Source organism: Panthera uncia (genome assembly GCF_023721935.1).
Source record: "Panthera uncia isolate 11264 chromosome C1 unlocalized genomic scaffold, Puncia_PCG_1.0 HiC_scaffold_4, whole genome shotgun sequence".
Taxonomy (NCBI): Eukaryota; Metazoa; Chordata; class Mammalia; order Carnivora; family Felidae; genus Panthera; species Panthera uncia.
Window position 1 is genome coordinate 100,398,664 of NW_026057585.1, and position 19,735 is coordinate 100,418,398.

At 58.3% G+C, this 19,735-nt stretch overlaps 2 protein-coding genes across 4 annotated transcripts; both read right to left on the bottom strand.

Annotated features, from left to right (window-relative positions):
* Window positions 1–264: 264 nt before the first annotated feature.
* THAP3 (THAP domain containing 3) lies at window positions 265–8,554 on the bottom strand. Of its 3 annotated transcripts, none has more exons than XM_049618178.1 (5): window positions 8,434–8,554; window positions 5,259–5,451; window positions 2,132–2,194; window positions 1,672–1,770; window positions 265–1,269 (listed from the first exon to the last, which is right to left on the bottom strand). In XM_049618178.1, the coding sequence occupies exons 1-5, from the start codon at window positions 8,505–8,507 to the stop codon at window positions 1,138–1,140; spliced, it is 561 nt and encodes a 186-aa protein (XP_049474135.1). In that variant the 5' UTR covers window positions 8,508–8,554; the 3' UTR covers window positions 265–1,137. The 3 variants fall into 3 exon arrangements, with proteins under 3 accessions (XP_049474135.1, XP_049474133.1, XP_049474134.1); XM_049618176.1 differs by having other exon boundaries at window positions 265–1,398; XM_049618177.1 differs by lacking the exon at window positions 2,132–2,194 and having other exon boundaries at window positions 265–1,398.
* A 955-nt stretch (window positions 8,555–9,509) lies between these two features.
* Window positions 9,510–17,404, bottom strand: PHF13 (PHD finger protein 13). Its single transcript, XM_049618179.1, has 4 exons — window positions 17,013–17,404; window positions 14,509–14,610; window positions 12,706–13,240; window positions 9,510–12,187 (listed from the first exon to the last, which is right to left on the bottom strand). The coding sequence occupies exons 1-4, from the start codon at window positions 17,049–17,051 to the stop codon at window positions 11,961–11,963; spliced, it is 903 nt and encodes a 300-aa protein (XP_049474136.1). The 5' UTR covers window positions 17,052–17,404; the 3' UTR covers window positions 9,510–11,960.
* Between the last annotated feature and the right edge of the window lie 2,331 nt (window positions 17,405–19,735).

Consider the following 19,735-nt stretch of genomic DNA (forward strand, 5'->3'; position numbering starts at 1 on the left):
TAGATAAATGGGAGTCGGGACATCACTTAGGATCGTTTTCCCATTTGTTGTGGGTTTTGTTTGGTTTTGTTTTTATTAAAGTCACCTTTTTTCATAGCCAAAGGGGGTCATGCCCTGCCCTTCCTGCGCTTCAACAGGAAACACGAAGTCGGTCTTCTCAGCAGCCACAAAGGACGGGAGGAGAGAGGGCCTCCAGCCAGCGCCTCCAGGTCCCTTCCCACCGCTCTGAACACAGAGCCCTCCTGTGAAACCTTCCTTAAGCCACAATGGCATAAAGCGAAGAGGCAATTACTGTTCGTTTGTAGGAAACGTTCTGAGCATTCCCAGGTCCAAAAAAACCATCCCAGGTTTTTCAGATACTTTAGGCCACATCTTACTAACGGACACATAAAATCGAGCTGAAGCACAGAGGCTCGCAGACAGCCGGGTGCTCGGCAGCTCGAAGCCGAGCTTCGCTCCCGGGGAAGGGGCCCGGCAGTGCCCGGTGCAGAACCAACAGCGGTCGCTAGTTCTGCTTTTCGCCTTTTCTCGCGAGAGTGGAAATCCTCCTCCGACCTCTTTAGGTTAGCGAAAGCAGGTACTGATGCAGGTCGACTGTGAAAGCAAACTGGTGTAACCTAGGCTCTCGGGAAACAGAACTCCTACACTGGTTTTCAAGTAAAGAAGGAAGACCGGTGGCGTAGGAAGACACTTTATTATGTCGTTCGCTCAGACCGGGCCGGGCAAGGGAGGAAGGAGGCACGCCTGATCTCGGAGGCGGGTCCCGGCCACTCGGAGCCGCCGTCCTCCAGGTGACCGAGGGCCTGGGCCCAGCTGCCCCGCCAGGAAGTGCACTTCCTCCCCAGCGGGGGCGCCCCGTGCAGTGGCTCTGAAGACCCCCACCCAAGCTTTTGTCGAAAGGACAGCTGTCACCTCCGGGAGCACCGAGCTCCTCTTGGTCACGGTCCCGCCCTGTCCTGGGCTGATGCCACTAAACTTCCCCTGAGGTGGCCCGGGCTCCTCACCACGGGCTTGACCCGGCACGCCTCACTGTCCCTTTGCCTGTCAGCGGCAGGACTGAAAGGTCCGCGGCCAGCGCCCCACAGCCACCGTCCCACCCCCCAGAGAGGCTCCGACAGGAAAGCCTGGCCGTGCGGCTCAGCTCTGCTGCTCTGGCGGCGGCCTGGCCCGGAGTCCCGGCTGGCCCGCTCTGTGGGCGCGGAGGCGGCTGGACATCCTCTGTATCACCAGCCTCTGAGCCTTCAAGCGTTTTCGGAGCTTCTCGTTTTCCTTCAGGGTCAGGAAGAGTTTTTTTTTTAGGGCATCTAAGTCCAAAAGGGCGTAGCTGTGATCGGACGGCTGTGCGGGGCTGGCCGGCTGACCAGGCGCCTGGCTTCCCTGCGGTCTCTGCGGCGAGACCTGAGGACACAGCGCGTGAAGGCGAGGCGGGTCCCAGGGCCGAGAGCCGGGGCCGTGGCGGGCGGGGACACGGCCCGGCCCGGCCCTCGATGCCACAGCACCCCTGACGTCCCCACCTGCCCATTCTACTCGGAGGGTCCGAGATCGGGGCCACAGGCTGTGGGGCTCCCACTTAGGGACCGGATTGCTTCTTTCTGTTTGAAGGGATCCCCCACCCCCATGCGGAGCCCGAGCGACCACACGCTGCCTTCGTACCAGGGCCCCGCATCTTACCTGTTCTACGGGGCCGCCAGCGTGCGGGGGCAGCGCTTCGAGGGCGGCGTCCGTCTTCCTCCCCAGGCCACACTCCGCGGGCCCCGCCTCGGAGACCACCTAGGGACAGCAGGGCGGAAGCGGGCAGCACACCCGGGATCCCCTCACGCCGTCCCGGGGGACGGCCGCGGCCAGGGGACCGGTGCAAACAGTGAACAGCCAGCCTGCCCCTCGGGGCCTGGACTCGGACCCTCGGAAATCCGGGCACGAGCCACGCCCACATGCTCGCCATGCTCGCAGTGAGACAGGAAGGAGGCCCGGGAGGCTCCGCCTCCCCTTTTCTAGGAAAACCTGGAATCCTCAACCCTGGCTTCTGCGGAGCGCGCACAGACCCCTGCAGGCCAGCCCGGGGGCAGGTGCTGCCGCGCAGTGTCCCCGTCGAGGCCGGGGTCCTGACTTGGGGGTGCCAGCGCGGACTCACCTCCTCCTTCTCCGGGTCCGCATCTGCACCCCCACCGGCCGGGTCCGTGTTCTCCCTCACCAGCTGCAAGAGACAGAGCAGTGGACACAGGCCCCGGACTCTGCTCCTGGGAGGCCGAGGAGACCCCGAGAACCCCACCGGGCGCCCGGCCGCGTGCATCTGTCCCCGCTGCTCAGCCCTGAGTGTTCAAACGACGCTCTGAACCCGGCCCAGCTGTCGTCACCACCTCTGTCTCTCTCTCTCTCTCCCCGAATCTTAGGTCAGAGGCCCACGGACAGGCCCCGTGAAGCCACAGACCGAATTCCTACGTGTCACCCCAGGGCCTGACATGCTAGGCGCGTGGTAGTAGGTGACTCACATTTGGCTCATTGAGTGGCAGCCACGTAGGAGACAACATCCGACTCAGGGCCTACGGCCAGTCCCGGGGCGTCCGCGGAGCCGAGCCACCGGCCACGGGGCCAGAACCAGCTGCCCACGCTAGCTTCCGGCCCCGGGCACGGACAGCACCCAGGGGCAGGCTCACAGACGTCCCCCGAGCTTTAAACTGTAATGTCACTTCAGGGGCAAACCTTTTACCACAAACGCGTGCGAAGCTGTCAAACTCCCATCAGCGACACGCACTGACGGAGAAGGTGACTGATCAGAGGGCACAAAGTTTCGGTCAAGCAAAATGACGAAATTCTGGACTCTGCTGCACAAACATCGTGCCGTGGTTAACAGTACTCTGTTGTACATTCAAAAGTTTGTCCAAGGGGCGCCTGGGTGGCCCAGTCAGTTAAGCGTCCGACTTCAGCTCAGGTCGTGATCTCATGCTTCGTGGGTTCGAGCCCCACGTCGGGCTCTGTGCTGACACCTCGGAGCCTGGCACCTGCTTTGGATTCTATGTCTCCCTCTCTCTCTGCACCTCCCCCTGCTTGTGCTCTGTCTCTGTCTCAAAATTAAATAAACGTTAAAAAAAAAAAATTTTTTTTACGTCTGTCAAGAGAGTAGATCACACGTTAAGTGTTCTTACCAGTCAAAATTGAATATATATCAAACAACAATAAACGGCCTTCCACGCTGAAATAACAAAAAAACAGACACGCATGGAGAACCTACTTTGTGGGGCGCCTGGGTGGCCCAGTCCGTTAAGCGTCTGCCTCTTCGTTTTGGCTCAGGTCATGACCTCGGGGTTCGTGAGTTCGAGCCCCGCGTCAGCTCCGTGATGAGCCTGGAGCCTGCTTGGGATTCCCTCCCCACCCCCACCCCCACCCCCCGCTCATGCCAGCTCGCGCTCTCGCTCACTCTCTCAAAATAAACTTAGAAAGAAAGAACCTAGTCTGTTCAGGCCACATTCTTGGTGAAACAAATCCCTGCCCTCAGCCGAGTGCGGCAGCTGGTGGAGGTGCCCGAGGGAGCCGGCCCAAAGGGAAGGAAGGCCAGTGGGGGGCAACGGACACGGCGGCCGGGAGGTCCCTCCAGGGCACGTGAGGGCAGAGGCCCCGACACGGGGCTCGCCGGGCACACGGCCGCACACGGGCTCACACGTCCTCACCCCGTAACTCCCTTCCCTCGCGCTCCTCCTCCCGGCAGCAGCCGCTGCACGCGTAGCGGTCGGGTCGGCCTCGGCTCTGCTCGGCCACGACCCTGCCTTCCCGGTGCACACAGGTGCCCGCTGTGCGGCCCACACTCCGGGACTCGGGACACCCCTGGGATTTACTTGGTTCAGTATAATCCCCCTCGTGGCCTCGACGTCCCACGGTCCGCGAGCTCTCTCCTGAGCCGAACCTGCACGTCCCGCGCCACCAGACACGGCCCTTCGGTGTCTGGCCGGGAAATCAAACTCCAGGTGCACAGGGCCCGCCTCATCCGGGAGCCCCACCCCCCCGGGGCTCGGCCAGCGCCCCCCCCCCCCCCCCCCCCCCGCCCCACCTCCTGGGTCTGCAGAGCCCACGTGCTCTCGCGACCACCTGCACCTTCCTGCGACACCACAGGCCCCTGCCGGAGGGAGCCTGCCACAGCCGCGTCCCCACTCGCCTCCCCCAACAAGCCACGGTCTATCCAGGCCCGGCACCATCCGGCCCCTGCCACCCCCCGACCGGCCCGAGCTGATGCTGTTGGCGAGCGTATCCCCCAGTCCCTCTCTCTCTACGTCTCCGCCCACACAGCCCGACCCCCTCCGCCGCTGCACCTGCCGCCGCCCTCCGTGCCCTGGCCAGAGCTCTCAGCCGGCACGGAGGGGCCCCTGAGCGGCAGCGGCACGGCCCCCGGGGCCTTGACCACAGCTCTCAGGCCCCGGCTGGCCACTCGGAAGGAAAGGACTAGGTCGAGGGGCACCTGCGTGGCCCAGTCGGTTCGGCATCTGACTCTTGATTCTGGCTGAGGGCATGATCTCACGGTTCACGAGTTCGAGCCCCGCATCGGTCTCTGTGCTGAACAGAGCCCGGCTGGGATTCTCTCTCTCCCTCTCACTCTCTGCCCCTCGCCCCGTCTCAAAATCAACTTAAAAAAAAATAACAAAAGGGTGAGGTCTGAATGTAACACAGCGGCCACCCAGCCCTGGGAAGGTCCTCGCCGTTCGGCCTCAAGCCCAGCACACGTGAAACGCATCGAGGACCAAGCTTTTCGGCACACCCACCAGTCAGCTGCTTCAACAGCTTCTGGTCGCAAAGATTGATATATATACATATACATATATGTATATACATATATGTATATACATATATATATATGTATGTATATACATATATGTATATGTATATATACTTGTTTTTAAGTTTTTATTTATTTTTGAGAGAGAGAAAGCGAGAGCGGGGGAGGGGCAGAGAGAGAGGGAGAGAGAGAATCCCAGGCAGGCGCTCACTGCAGAGCCCGATGTGGGGGCTCAAACCCACAGGTCATGAGATCACGGCCTGAGCCGAAGTCGGACGCCTGACCAACTCGGCCACCCAGGCGCCCCAAGCGTGATCCATTTTTAAAGGGGCTCCAAACTGCAAATTACCTAAAGCAAAGGTCACGGCCAGCAGGGCCCCTGGGCTCTGAACCCTGGAGGCCTGACAGCACTGTGCTCGCTCGTTCTCAGCCTCCACCTTTGCTGGCCCTGCGAACGCCCCCACCCCGCGTGCTGGGCGGTCCCCCGTGTGCTCACCTGCGCGGCGTCCTGAAAGGCAAACACCGTGGGCACGGCATTCTGCTTCAGGTTTTTGCGGTTTCCAAAGGCGCTGAAGCACTCAGGTCGGAAGTGCTCGGAGCAGATGACCGTGTGCTGCTTGGGCTTGAAGTTGCCCCGGCCAATGTTCAGCACCCATTCCTTCAACAGCTCCGGGCGGCTGAACGGGAACCTAGGAGGCAAAGGAGGGAGACAGGAAGGAACTTGCAAAGCTGATGTGGGCCCTGTAGACTTCTGAACTCTGAAAATCCCACGAGGTATTTTAGCAGACAGCTTGGAAAATCCCGTAATCTCACTCTGTTAAACCACATCCAATTTCTGGAGGCTTCTGTCAGGGCCAGTTATGGCATCATTAGTAGGAAACCTGGGGTCATGAACGTGGCCAGAAAACCTTCTGAGGGTATATACTTGCAGGGTGAGCCCATGTGAGCTCCCTCAGGAGCGTGCCACGTGCGGCCCTGCCCCGGGCACTGGGAGGGAGGAATGAATAGGACAGTCCCACCCTCATAGAGCCAACCTTCGAGAATAGGAAAACAGACGGTCAACCAAACAGATCTGGACTGTGTAGGAATAAAGAGTAGGAAGTGGTCAGGAAGGCTTCCTAAGACGTGAGGTGATGCTGTTCGTGAGCGTGCCCCAGTCCCTCTCTAAGTCTCTGCCCACACAGCCCCTGACCCCCTCTGCCGCTGCACATGCGGCCGCCCTCCGTGCTCTGGCCAGAGCTCTCAGCCGGCGCGGAGGGGCCCCTGAGCGGCAGCAGCACGGCCCCCGGGGCCTTGACCACAGCTCTCAGGCCCCGGCTGGCCACTCGGAAGGAAAGGACTAGGTCGAGGGGCACCTGCGTGGCCCAGTCGGTTCGGCATCTGACTCTTGATTCTGGCTGAGGGCATGATCTCACGGTTCATGAGTTCGAGCCCCGCATCGGTCTCTGTGCTGAACAGAGCTCGGCTGGGATTCTCTCCCTCTCACTCTCTGCCCCTCACTCCACCTCAAAATCGACTTAAAAAAAAGGATAAGGTCTGAATGTAACACAGCGCCCACCCAGCCCTTGGGAAGGTCCTCACCGTGCGGCCTTTGAGCAGAAGCGGAAGGAAGCAGGAGCGTGAGCCCGTGGATATGTGAGGGAAGGGCTAAGAGCAAAGGCACCGGGATGGGGCTGTGGTCAGAGGCAGGCTTGGCTGGCAGGTGGGCAGTTGGTGGGAGGGGGGTGGGGGCTGTGGGCAGAGGGTGATGGCAGAGGGAGGGCACCTGGTGACCGGGACCAGGATGTCAGCAGAGCGGTGACAGGCAGGCAGAGCTGGGATGTATTTTGAAAGCTGTGTGGCAAGGTTTGCCTGTGGGCCATAAAATAAAGAGAAGGAAGGAGTTTCATGGATTAAGATGGGAGAGGGAGGTACTGTAGAGGGAAGGGGGCAGGTTTGGGGGACCAGAATTTTGGTTCTCTATGTTAACTGTTAAACGTGAGGCGCCTCTTACATATCCCCGCTGGAGTGCTGGGGGACACGTGTCAGAAGACGTATGTCAATGTGGGGGCCATCCCCATGTAAAGGGTGGTAAAGCCATAAGCCTGGGAGAGATCGGAGCCCTGGGGAGTAAGAGGGGATGGGGAGGGTACAAGACCTCGGCCCTCACCCCGAAGGGCTCCAAGGCTAGTGTTGGAAATGAGGAGGACCCAGCAAAGGAGTCTGAGAAGGGACACTGTGACAGAGGAAGAGGGCATGGGGTGCCCTAGAAGCCAAGTGGGAGAGTGTCACGGGGGTCAGTTGGTCAGCTGGGCCAAATGCTGCAGATGAGGATGGCCGCCACCAAGGGCTACTGGGGACCTGGCAGGGCACTTTTGTGGGAGTGGCCGCGGCAAGAGCCTCAATGAGTTGGAGAGAGAATCGGACCAAGTCCACTCCAGGCGTAAGCCCGGCTGAAAGGAACAGATACGGGCACGGGGAAGACCTGTCCCGGCAACGTCTACGGTGACGTGCTTGAAATGGCCAAAAACCGGAGGCACCCAAATGCCCTTCATTGTAGAACAGGTCAATTCTGGTATATTCGTTCAGCGGAGCGCTGCTCCAGACGGAGAGGAAGGCACCGCGCTCCACGCGGGCGGCTCACAGCCAGCGGCGAGCAGAGCAGGAGACGCAAGAAAAGCACAGTGGAGTCCACGTGTGAAGTTCAAAACAGCCCAAAGCGCCCCACGCTGACAGATGGCAGGATATGGGTCACCCCTGGGGATGAGAGGGAAGGAGGGGAGGGAGGGGGTGCGGCTGGGGGTTCCCTAGGGGCTGGTGAGATTATGAATCACAGCAGTGACGCCACGTTCACTTCGTGGAAAGGGCCGGACTGCGGACGATTTGTGCGCTTTTCTGTAGGTCTTACGCTTCAATAAAAAGATTTACTTCGAAAAGGAAAATGATAATAGGAAAGGAAGTGGGGGCAGAGTGTGCCCAGCTGGCCCCGGGGTCGTGCTCGAAAGGCAGCACAAACACGGGCAGTGGCCGGAACCTGAGCTCTCCTGGGCAGGGAGCCGGTACCCCACCAGGCCCGACACGCTGCGAGCGCGGCGACAGACCCCACTCCCCCGACACCCTGGAGCGTTCTCACTCCCGCACGCCACGCTCCCTTCACGACAGGAGGTCTGGCCGGGGCTAAGAAGGGGCCAGCTCAAGGCAAACCCGATGGCCGTCACCATCACTCATTCATTTGGAAATGCATTCAGCCAGTACACACTGAGCACCTAAGCTCCAGGATGCACCCGCGAACAAGACCAAGTCCCGGGGGCGACAGGCACCAGAACTGCAGAGGGTGCTAGGGGCTGCGGGGCGCGGCCTGGGGAGGGGCGGCCCACGCCGGACCCCTCTGCTCGAGACCTTCCCGATGCGTCCTCAGCAGGTTGCTCAGCCTCTCCGACAGTCTCCCCACGCGCCGAGGCCGGCCAAGGCGGCACAGGGCCGCCGGTGACCCCGCCGGTCCCCGGGCCTCCGGCCCCTCTGCGAAGGGCCCCGCTACACGCCCTCGGGCCTCTCCGGCTGCCGGGCAGAGGCTCCGGCGTCCCCGCCCAGCGCGCCAGGCCTTGGGCTCCGGCGGGGGGTCGCGGCCGGTCGGACGGGCGAGGGGTGTCGGCGGCCGGGCCCCCGCGCCCCACGGCGCCCCCGCCCCTCACCGGTGGAAGGTGAGCTGCTTCCTGCGGCTGCTGTAGCGGTTGCAGCACTGCCGGGCCGCGCACGACTTCGGCATCGCCAAACACCAGACCCAGGTGCCCCTAACAAAGATGGCGGCGTCGGGCCTGTGGGGCGGAGCCAGAGAGCGGGGCGGGGCCTGCGGGGAGAAGCCTGGCCTGCGGGCGGGGCGGGGCGGGGCCAGCGGGCAGTGAGGGGACCGTGGCGAGGCGGGGCCTGCAGGGCACTGCCCGGCCCGCGGACAAGAGCTGGGCTGTGGACGGGGTGGAGCCAGGGAGCGGGGCGGGACCGCCGGGAGGCGGAGGCGGGCCTGCCCCTGCTCGGCTCCTGGGCCATCGCCTCGTGAGCTCTCTCTGCCGCCCGCCTCGCTAGAGTCAGGTGGGCTCCGGGGTGCCCCGTCAAGGGGGTGCGCCCGGACCCAGCTCAGGCCCGACACCCCAAAAGCGCCGCGGGTGCAAGTTCCACCCATTCGCGAAAAAGCCCGTGGTCCTCACCTCCTTGCTTTGAAGAATCAAGACACACCCACCAAACAGCCTTGGACACCTGGAAACCAGAGAAGGGCTCGCGGCCCAAGCTGGCCAGCATTTCTAAGGTTTTAACAGGTGTTAATAACGTAGATTTGGGCTGCTCAAAAGTCACTGGAGGTACTAGTTGACCACCAGTTGGGTCTGTTAGAGGTAGGCAGACACAGCGGACAGGAGGAGCAGGCTATGGGGACCCCAGAGCGTAAAGGGACAGGATGAGCACCCCTGGGAGACTGCAAACCCACTTGCAGAACCTCACGGGAGGCTGCAGTTTTTACAAAGCAGGTAGCCACTCACGGGGATTCAGGCTGATGCACACAGTGTGATGAAACGGTGAAAGCTATTCATACTGCGGTTTGTTTCTGGAGAATTTACTAGAGAGGTATATGAAGCGTTGTGGGCACTTTTCATCCTGCCAAACCAAACTCAGGCTTCACCTCCCCAAGTCTCTGTGTGATCATCGTGGGGGAGGGGGGGGGCAGCCACAGCTACGCCCTTCAGCACAGAAAACAAACACCTGAAGCTAGTCAGGAACCTCAAAGTAGCAATATATTTATTTACAAAATATACAGTTTCACAGAAACAGCTTCGCTTTATACACATAAACTTTATAATTACACAGAACCATGTAAACGATGTTAAGTGTCTGGCCTGGCCAATGCCAATGCGAGGGGCTTACTTTTGGGGTGACATCTTTCCCTCCCCTCCCTTTATCAGCCACCAACCAGGAGCCCCTAGATGGGCCATGCCTAATTTGCATAAAGCTGATTGCAGCTGCCCAGCTCAATCTAACACAAAAACCAAGGTGTCTTGACTTCCTAGACACCACCCACAGGGATAGATCGATCTGTTAAAAGAACAAAAAGGAAATGAAGGAAACACATCAAAATGAGCATTAAGTACCTTCCAGAGGCGTCACCAGGCATTGAACCTTCTAAAAGCAACACAGCAATCGCCCAGGCTGGTAGTCCCACTGTAAAATCACACGTATTCTTAAATGCACTTTTAAAACTTTGTGGAGTTTTAAAAAAAAGAAAAAAAAAAACACTTTGGAACTTTGGCTATTCTCATGGTGAAGACACTGGACAGGCAATGTCATGGGGCAGATCTTTGGCAAATTCCTCTCCGACTTTTCCTGGACGTTTGCCCTCATCAGAGCCAGACAGCTGTCTGGGGAGAAGGCTGGTTCTAAGCCCGCTTCTCACTATTTTTCTCTACAGCAGAACTTCCCCCTTGGGGATCTTCACAATAAACTCGGTTTCAGAAACTATTTCTATTTCTGTGTTAATATGCGCAACAGAATACAAAACAAAACAAAAGGCAGTTGGCTGGTGAAGCATGAAAGATACTAGCACAGAAAATGGGCTCTGATTAGCCAATTCGAGTTCAACCTCCCCCCACTGTGCCTAAGGGAGAGAATACAAATAGAGTCCCCGATCGTGGTGGCCCCACACAAGGGTGCCACACAGAGACAACCCCCCCCCCACAGAGAGACTGGGGGGGTCCACCCCCACTGTAAATGTAAGTATGACCCACCAAGTCGGGCATCCTTCCCTTTTCATGCTTCACAAGAAACAATGTGTATGAAAACACACCCATCCATTTACAGAAAAAAACATTTTTGAGAAGAGTGTTTGAACTGCTCAAGAGCACTGTCAACTTCGGAGAAAGCGGAAGCCTTCCTCTCCCTCCAGGCCCCAGAGCCACCAGTGTCCCCTGCCCTTCCTTGAGCAGGGCCCTGTGGAGCTGCAGGCGCAAACTCCCTGGCTTCTCCAGAGCTGGCCTGCACAGGAGTTTCCCCAGTCCAGGGTCCTGGTTCAGATCTAAGGAAGTCTGCACCGTCCGATGGTATATTCCTGGAGACCAGTGTTACCCTATCACTCACACACCAATTCAAACCAAAAAAAAAAAAAAAAAAAAAAAGGCTTCAAATCCTAACCTTGCCCCGTGAAACCAGCGGGCCAGCCTGTGTGAGAGCATACTGAGAATCAACCACAGGAGAGGCCTCCCCTCAAGTTTTCCTTACCTCATTATGTAGAGGAACACCATTCCCCAGTGACTGCCTAACCTTCCTGCTGCTACTGGAGTAAGGTGAGGGAAAGAGGAGGACCGAATCCAAGGGCCCTCTCGCTGGAGAACAGCTTGCCGGGCACCCCAGGACCTCATCCACCAACCGAAAAGGGCACCCAGGCAGAAAACTGCCAATACTTTTGGCTATATCGTGCAAAAAGACAGGTTTTTTACATCGTGCAAAACAGGAAACTGAGTTATGAACACGGGCCACCTCAACCCCCCCAACCAACCCCTTTTCCACCGAGAAGCGGCCACATACTGTCCCTTTTAACAAACAGAAGGAAACCTAGGGATCGTTAGCTGGCCCCCGCCCCAGGGCTCCTCCCAGAGCAAGACCAGAGGACTCTAGCTGGCAGCCAGCAGTGGGGGGGGGGGGGGGACGACAGCAGCAACCACAGCAGGGAGAGAGGGCAGACCACGAAGGTTGGGGCAGCTTGATGGTTGCTGTACAGACACTTATGGTCAAAGACTTACACTCGAGAGAAAGCTTACACGTATGGCTGTTCACTAACAGGCCCGGGAAACCGAACATCTCCTCTCCCGAGACAGCGGAAGCGGGTAACAGCTCGCACCCGTTCCCAACGGAGGGAGCTTGTTAACAAAATGACAGCAAGGGTTCGCCACTACCACGTACCCTCCTTTTCAGCTGAACCAAACCCACTGTACTTGAGTGTTGAGTCCACCTCCACTGCAGAGAACACGGCTCTGGCAGCAGCTTTGGCCAACGAGGATTTTATTCAGTCACTGGCTATATACAGGGTATACCTTGGACAGCCTGTCCTTTTGCTTAGGCACCTGAATGGCAGGGGTCTGCCCGCACCAGAGCTGAGAGTTCTGTGCTCAACTAAGAGACGGGCCAAAAAGCCCATCGTCCCTTCCGATTCCTCGCCCGTGGTCTCCTCGCGCACCGACAGTCAGTCCAGAAACAGTTTCCGTGAGCCCATCCGAGAACGGTTGGAGCGGCGGATGTCGAACTTGGAGTCCCGGCACTTCTGGCAGACAAACACTTCCGGAACATTGGATTTCCGGATTTTCGCACAGGACAGGTGAATCCAGGTGTGGCACTCGTTACACTCAATCATAGGGCGGCCGGCGAACGGTTTCATGCAGAAGCAGGTGACGAGGTCCCAGGAGTCGTCATCTGAAAAGGGGAGGGAGACACATGTAAGGGGAGGGGAAGAACCTTCCTGCGACCCCTCCCCATCCCACCCACTCCTCCAGTGGGTCCAGGCAGCTGAGTGCAGTCGAGCCTGATGTGCACCAAATGCACGGACTTCAACTTGCACTAAGGGCAGGGCTATCAGACCGGCAGGGCCCTAGGCAGTGCTCCCCTCTCTGAAAGCAGAGCAAACGCGTGAACGAAGCCACTGAAATGTGCGGCACCAGGAATTAACCACGAGAGGTGGACTTAGAAGCTAGATTGCTTTTGTATTTGGAGGCCTGTCCTGGAATCTCAGCTGTCTCCGGCCGCAATCACCCCCTCCCCCACCACTTCCTAAACATCTCAGTGTCCACCTTCTTCTCCCTTCCTCCCTAGAGATGGCGGGGCACACTCTGCTGTCACACTGCCAGGAAGGGACCGTTCCAAAACTCCTGCCTCCATCCCCTGCTCTTCGGACCACCAGCCACTCGCGTGGCACTCCTCCGGGGACCACTCACCCGAATCCACCATTATGTCCTCGTCATTGCCGGTGCTGTCCTCGTCCCGGAACACCACCTGCTTTCCCTGCCGGACAATAGTCCGTTTGCCTTCAGTCTTTATTTCTTTGACCTGATCGGGTGACACCGTGACACAAGATCCACTGGAAGGAGTGTCAGAGTCCCAGCCCGAGCAGGGGTCGCCGGGAGCCTGGGGGATATCCTGCAGGGCGGGACTTGTGGGGGTCTCTACATATGGGTCAGCGGCTTCCAGCTTCAGCAAGCTCCCCATGTACCCCTCCTTCACAGGCACATCACTGTCCCTCCGCTTCCTCTTCTTCTTCTTCTTCAGCTTGTCCGTTTTCTTTCTGTCCAGCAAGAAGTTACTGGGCTTGGCTCGCTGCAGGAGGCTCGGCTGCAGGTGGCCAAAGCAGCGGTCAGAGACCGGCAAGGGTACCGCGGACGCCATGTCGGTGAAACCAGCGTCCCAGCCGTCACTGTCGATGGTACCAGCGGTGCTGTTGGCAGGGCTGGGGCTGCTCCTCAAAGGGAGCTCCTGAAAGGACAGAAGCACAGGCGTGGGGTCCGAGTGTTTCGGCCGGTCCCCGGCAACAAGAGCTAGCCACAGGCAGAGTGTCGCAGCCAGGTCAGGCCCACAGACCAGGGCTATCAGAACCGTGGCCTTCTCGGCTCTCACAGGCAGTACTCTTTAGGAATGGTGTCATGAGCACTCTACCGTGACCTTCCAGATAGAACGTTAACCCCCGAGGAGGAAAACCTCCTCTTGCTGAACCCTCAGCCCCTGGACCAGAGCCAGGAACTCATTCGATGCCCAGTAAGTATCTAGAAAAGTGCCAAGGACACCCTCTCAAACCCCCTTATCTTTCCCCGATTGTAATATCTCCTGTCTGTTTGTGCTCCCAAGGGGTGTATTTTTTTTTTTTAATTAAGCGAATTTAAATTAGTTTTGGGAGTTTCCTGACACTCTTCTTCAAAACTGGAGACATCCCCCCAAATACTGCAAAATCAAAGTAGGTAATCATGGCCCCAAAGCCATGAGCTAATCTCTGTGGTTCCTTCAGACCAGTCAAGCATTTTATTTACAAACAGTGGCAACATTCTGCGTGGTACAAAAGACACACTTATCCACGTCCACGGCAAACAGAAATGATAAGCCAATGCTGGACTCTGACCTCTTAATAAACTTTCCTTTCTTTTGAGACCTGTCTAATACAAACCTGAACACCATGACCATGGTGGTCCTCAGTCCTGCCCGTTAGTTACTTAGCAAGGAGAAAAGAAATCCCTTAAAACACAGGGGATTTGGGCCACAAGTCCCTGAAGACACTGTAACATGGCGTGCAAAGCAAGTGGAGAGCTGCTCACCAGAAGAACAGTGTAGACCGGGCCTAACCGTCCGGCTGAACCCCAGGCTCTGCCACTGTAATTAGCCTGGAACCCAGGGCGAGGAGTGCCCCAGCGTCTTCGTCTTTAAAATGGGGACAAATAACAGCACCTGTCTCATAGATCATAAAGACCAAGAATGCCGCTCGGCCACTATAGGCACTGCATCCGCACCGGACATTCAGAGCGGGCGGACGTGAAACATGTTATTTGCAAGCGAACGCTTAAAGTTCATTAAATCATTTCTAGACAAGCCTATGTTTTCTATCCGAGTTTTAGAAACCACCTCCCAGACAGGTCTAAGTTTCCAAGAAAGACTTCTACCTGACAGCTGTCTGAAGTCCCCCCACCCCACCCGTTCCAGACCCCCACCCTGCCACTGGCTTCACTGCCAGCAAGAAGGGTGGCCCTGAAGATTACCTCCTTCGGATAAGGAATGTAGCCAGCGTAGGCCAAGACAAAGGTGCAGAATTTGTTGAAATCCTCCACAGTCCTGCGCCTCTTGTAACTGGGGGAGCACTCCTGTTAGCAGGCGAGAAAACGGGGTGTGTTTGAAAGTAGGCACTTGGAGATGGAACCACAGAAACAAAACTAAGCCAGCTGGAGATGTTCTTGTCAACCACTTGAAAATACACGGCTAGATTTACAAACGCTCCAGAAACAAGATAAGGTAGGTTTGGGTCCGAGAAATAGCACTGTACTCAGGAGACTGAAAGAAGGGTATTGTGGTGTTTTGCCAAGGGCAAACACTGGGGCACTGGTGGGCAGATAACACGCACAAGAATCTATTTCTTGTGCTCCTGTGGCATTTTCCAACATTATCACTGTCTGCAGGCCTATCAGGAGCTCTAATAATTGTGTTTTTGCTACAGATTTTCCATTTTGAAAATAAACTCCAGCTGCAGCTGTAATCCAAATATTTTTAAGTGATTTCAAAGTCAACTACTTCTTACCCTTCAGAACTCAACTCAGGTCTGACCCCTCCCCAGCCAGGGAGGAACTCCTCCTCCTCCTGGGCGCTCTCCTCCAGGAGAGGCCACTTCCGCTCGGCCCTCCGCTGCTGCAACACCCAGCGTCCAGGGGGCCAGCACCCAAATGCTCCCCGACTCAGAAATTAAACCAGGAACGTTCTTGCTAGGCTTAACTTGCAGGGAGAAGAAATACTGGATGAAATACTAGAGGATTTTGGCTTGTGTATCCTGTCTCCATTCAATCTAGAAACGTCCTTAAACAAGAAGGGGTTTTCTCCCCGAAAAAGAGCAGCTCGGGAAGAAAACCCTTATTTGCTAAAAAGCAAAACAACTCTCCTTTATTTTGGTTTATTCGGCTAGCTTATTTACCAAGATTTCCTTCAGGCATTTAAGCACCCATCCCAACCCCATCCTTACGTGCTCAGCTCCCATTTCCAGAACCCAGGGACCCCCTACCCTGCTAGGGTGAAAGCGGGACAGGAAGCTGGGGGGTGGGTTCCTGGACCCAGCCCAGCCCCTCCCCAGGACGGAGGGCCCAGAAAGCGGCGCGGCACCGGCGCGCCGCCCGCAGGTTTCCTTCCGAAGGCTCCGCTTATTTTTTCAACTTGGTTCGAGCAGACCCCCTCCTCCCCCTCCGCCCCCACCCCCCACCCCGCCGCTGGGACCCGAGGGGCGCGCAGGTCGGCGGAGCACCGGCCTCAGAGAGGTACCCGGCATTTCCTGCAGCGCAGAGACCCTGCCCCCATCCCCGGGAAGCACTGACCGCCCGCGCTCCGGCCACGGTGGGAGGGCCGCGGCCCTCGGCCCTCAAACTCTCGGGGCGAACTTTTATTTCGGCGGGGAACGCGCAAAAGTGGGTCAGGGGCCTGGACGCGGAGCGCAAGGCGGCGGCGCCCTCGGGCCCGGGGCGGAGGGACCCGCGCCGCCCCCACCGCGCCCGCCCGCCTCGCCGCCCCGCCGCCTTTAGGAAAAGCAGATGGCGGTGCGGCCCCCTCCCCGCCCTCCGCGGAAGCCGCCCCCCGCCGACACTCGGCCCCGGAAGGTGCGGGGCCCATCCCGCGGGGGAGGGGGCGCGGGAGGCCGGGCGGGATTCGGGGTCCGGGGCTGGTGGGCCCCGCGAACCCCCAAGGCGGCAGCGCGACGAGCCAACGCGCCCGGCGCCGCCTCCCCCACCCGCTCGAGCTGGGACCCGCACCCGAGCCCGGCGGACCTCGGGAGCGAGAGGGGACCGAGGCGGGGGCGCCGGAGGGGCCGCCCGGGAGAACCGAGGGCTGATCCCCGGAAGGAGGGGGAGCCGGGGCGGGGCGAGAGAGCCCGCGGCCGGGGGGCGGGGGCCCCGGAGGGGGAGGAGAGCGCGCGGAGGGTGGGGGGCTCGATTCGGGTGTTTGCGGGGGTGGAGACCCGGCAGGAGTAGGCCCCCGGAGCCGGAGGGGGCGGGGGCCGCGCGGGAGTCAGGGGGCGGGGCGCGGACTACCGGGCCCTGGGGATTAAGGGAGCAGGCGGGGGCGCGCGGAGCGGAGTCCCGGTCCGAGGGGGACCGCGAGCCCCTCCGGGAGGGGGGGGAGGGGGCTCGTCCGAGAAGCGGGAACGCGAGGCGGCGGCTGGGACCGAGTCCCCGGGGGCGGGGAAGGAGTAAGCCAAGCCGGCGGGGAGGGGCCGGGGGCGCAGACAGGTCCCGGGGCTACGCGAGGCCGGGGAGGGGTGGGCGCGGCGACCCGAGGGAAGCGGGCGCCGGGAAGACGCGGACGCCCGCGGGAGGGACGCCGAGGCGAGGGCCGGCTGGGAGGACCGGGCGCGGGCCCGAGTGGGGGGCGGGGTTGAGCGCCCAAGGGGGCGACGAGGGAAGGCCGGGGGAGGGGAGGGCGGCGCTGGGCCGGCGGGGGTCCGGCTGCGGGGAGCGCCAGGACTGGAGTGGGGGTGGTCAGGGGCGATCCGGACGCAGCCCTCACTCACCTCCGGGTGGAAGGCGGCGGCGCAAGAGTCGGAGTCCATGTTCAGGGTGGGGGGCGGCGGCTACGGGAGTGCAGGGGCCGGGATGCGGGCGCCGGGCCGCGGAGCCGCTCAGGGCTGGGGGCTCCGGCGGCAGCGCAGAACGAGGGCGGACCCGGGAGGGGTCGCCCCGGCTGGAGGTGATGAGGGGTTCGGCGTGTTGCGTCCCGGGCTCTGTGCTCCCGGGCCGGCGGCTCCACGGCCGAGCAGAGTTGGCGATGCAGCTCCTGCGGCCGGCGCGGCGGGAGAGGCGGGAGAGTCGCTGCGGGGGGCGGTGGCGGCGGCGAGCGGGAACCCGACCCGCTCCCCGACCTGACGCCCAGTTCGGCTCGTGTCTCGGGAGGGAGGGCGGGAGAGCCGCGAGGGCTGTCGGGAGATGTAGTCTGTGGGCGACGGGAAGCCAAAGGCGCGGGGGCGGGCGCGGGGCATTGTGGGAGTAGTGGTCCCAGCTCCGCCTCTAAGGCGCACAAAGGCCTCCTCGCGGACTACAACCCCCATAGAGCTCCGCGGCGACTGCCCGGTTTCTGGGGGCGGTGTCTCCGGGACCTGAGGCTGCCGGAGCGGGGGAGGTGCGGAGGCTTGCTCCGGCTCGGCGGTGGGGGAGGGGCGGCGCGAGCGGTAGCGCCGCGGTCTCCGCGGGGGCGGGGGTCGCCTCGGCGGGTGGGGGCGGGGCTGACGGCTTTGGACCAGGAGGGCGGGGGCGGCGACTGGCGTCTCCTTTTGGACTTGGGGTTCGGGCCCCTTTGTGGGACCGTGGTCCCCGCGGCCCGGGCGGGACTGGGGGCGGTGGGGGCGACGGGCGCTGACGTCGCGGCCGCCCCTGGGCTCGGGTCGGCGGTGCGAACTTGTTTTCGCGGTGGGGGTATTCTGGCCCACTCCTCCTGTCCCACGGGTCCTGGGGCGGCGGGACCGAGGACCTCCTGGTGTCTGTAGGATCCACTTTGGGGTGCCGAGTTACTGCGTTTTTAGAAACTGTGCTGGCATCATCGATGTTTTGGAAGATGTTAGCCTTAAATTAGATTTTTTTTTTTTCTTTTTTCCTCTCTGCCTCATTCTTGGGACTGCCCCTGCTTTCTTACTTTAATGGCATTATCTTCTGAATATATTCTCACAGGATTACAACAGTGGGTGAGGGAGAAACCTAGTAAAGATGTTTGGTATTGACATTGATTTTATTGATATTTAATTGAGAAGTTTGCGGTGTTTAAACTCTGGACCGCTGAGTATTTTGCAACTTTATATGTTGAAGGTTGATTGACTCTGAACACTTAGTTGAAAATTAACCGCTCTGATAAAATTACCAGGGGAGGCCTGATCGTTCTTGAACATTTTTGATAAGCATTTAAAAGAAAAAAGCCTATAGATGATTCAGTAACATGTTTGGTAGCTTCGAAGACAAAGGAACTGTGCTAAAGAGGAGTGACATAAAATTTTTAATTTGAATCACAAAAACGACTCCTGGACTCACTAAATCGAAAAAGATGATTGGAAGAATCTCTTGGAGGTTATTTCTGAGGGAGTGAATGCTATGTTGGTTGACTATCACTATTGAGATTGTTAAAATAATTCCGAAGGAAACTAGTAGTTAAAGGAGCGGGGTTTGTCTTAGAAATGCTTTTCTGAACCACAGTTTCCTAAATTCTAAAATTGTTATCACAGTTCCTTTCTCAAAAAATGATAGTTTACTCTTTTTGCTGTTATTTTTTAATGTAATTTCAGCAATGTCTTCCCAGATTGGAGAGAGCCACAGCGGCGATAACAAAATGAGGTGATCTAGAAAGTTAGATTAAAAACAGACATTGAGGGGCACCTGGGTGGCTCAGTCAGTTAAGCATCCGACTTCGGTTCAGGTCATGATCTCAAGGTCTGTGAGTTCAAGCCCCACATCAGGCTATTTGCTGACAGCTCAGAGCCTGGAGCTTGCTTCAGATTCTGTGTCTCCTTCCCTCTCTGCCCCTCCCATGCTCATGCTCTGTCTCTCTGTCTTTCAAAATAATAAACATTAAAAAATTTAAAAAATAATAATAATAAAAATAAAAATAAAAACAGACATTGAACTTGGCCTGTGGAAACATCATCAACAGCTTCTTACCCAGTTGTCACATTCAGGTGATTTAGCAGGATTTAGAATGCTAACTGATCACTATGGCCAGAGCAAATGTCCTGAGGTTAGCCAGTGTTGCCCAGGGTCAGATTACCAGCAGCAACCTGTTTTGCCTGAATAAGAAAAGACCGGGGCTCCTGGGTGGCTCAGTCTGACTCTTGATTTCCGCTCGGGTCACCATCTCACCATTTTTAGTTGGAGCCCTGCATGGGGCTCTGCACTGACAGCATGGAGCCTGCCTGGGATTCTCTGTCTCCCTTGCTTTCTGCCCCTCCCCACTCTCTCTCTCTCAAATGTAAATAAACACCTAAAAAATTTTAAAAAGGGCCAGGAAGGGATATTATTCTTTTGTTGGTTTAAAAAGTGTAAATGCCAAAAAGAGTATTAATTGGAGGTGAAGTCCAAGTAAATGAAAAGGGAATTTTTTTAACTGCTAATTATTCCCATAGTAAATTCATAGAGTAAATGTTAATTAAATCCTTCTCCTATTAAGAAATTGGAAGTGAAGAACTTGTTGGTAATAATAATGGCCTTGATGACAAAAGCCTAGAATTCAGGGATCTATATTGAATGGAATCACTCA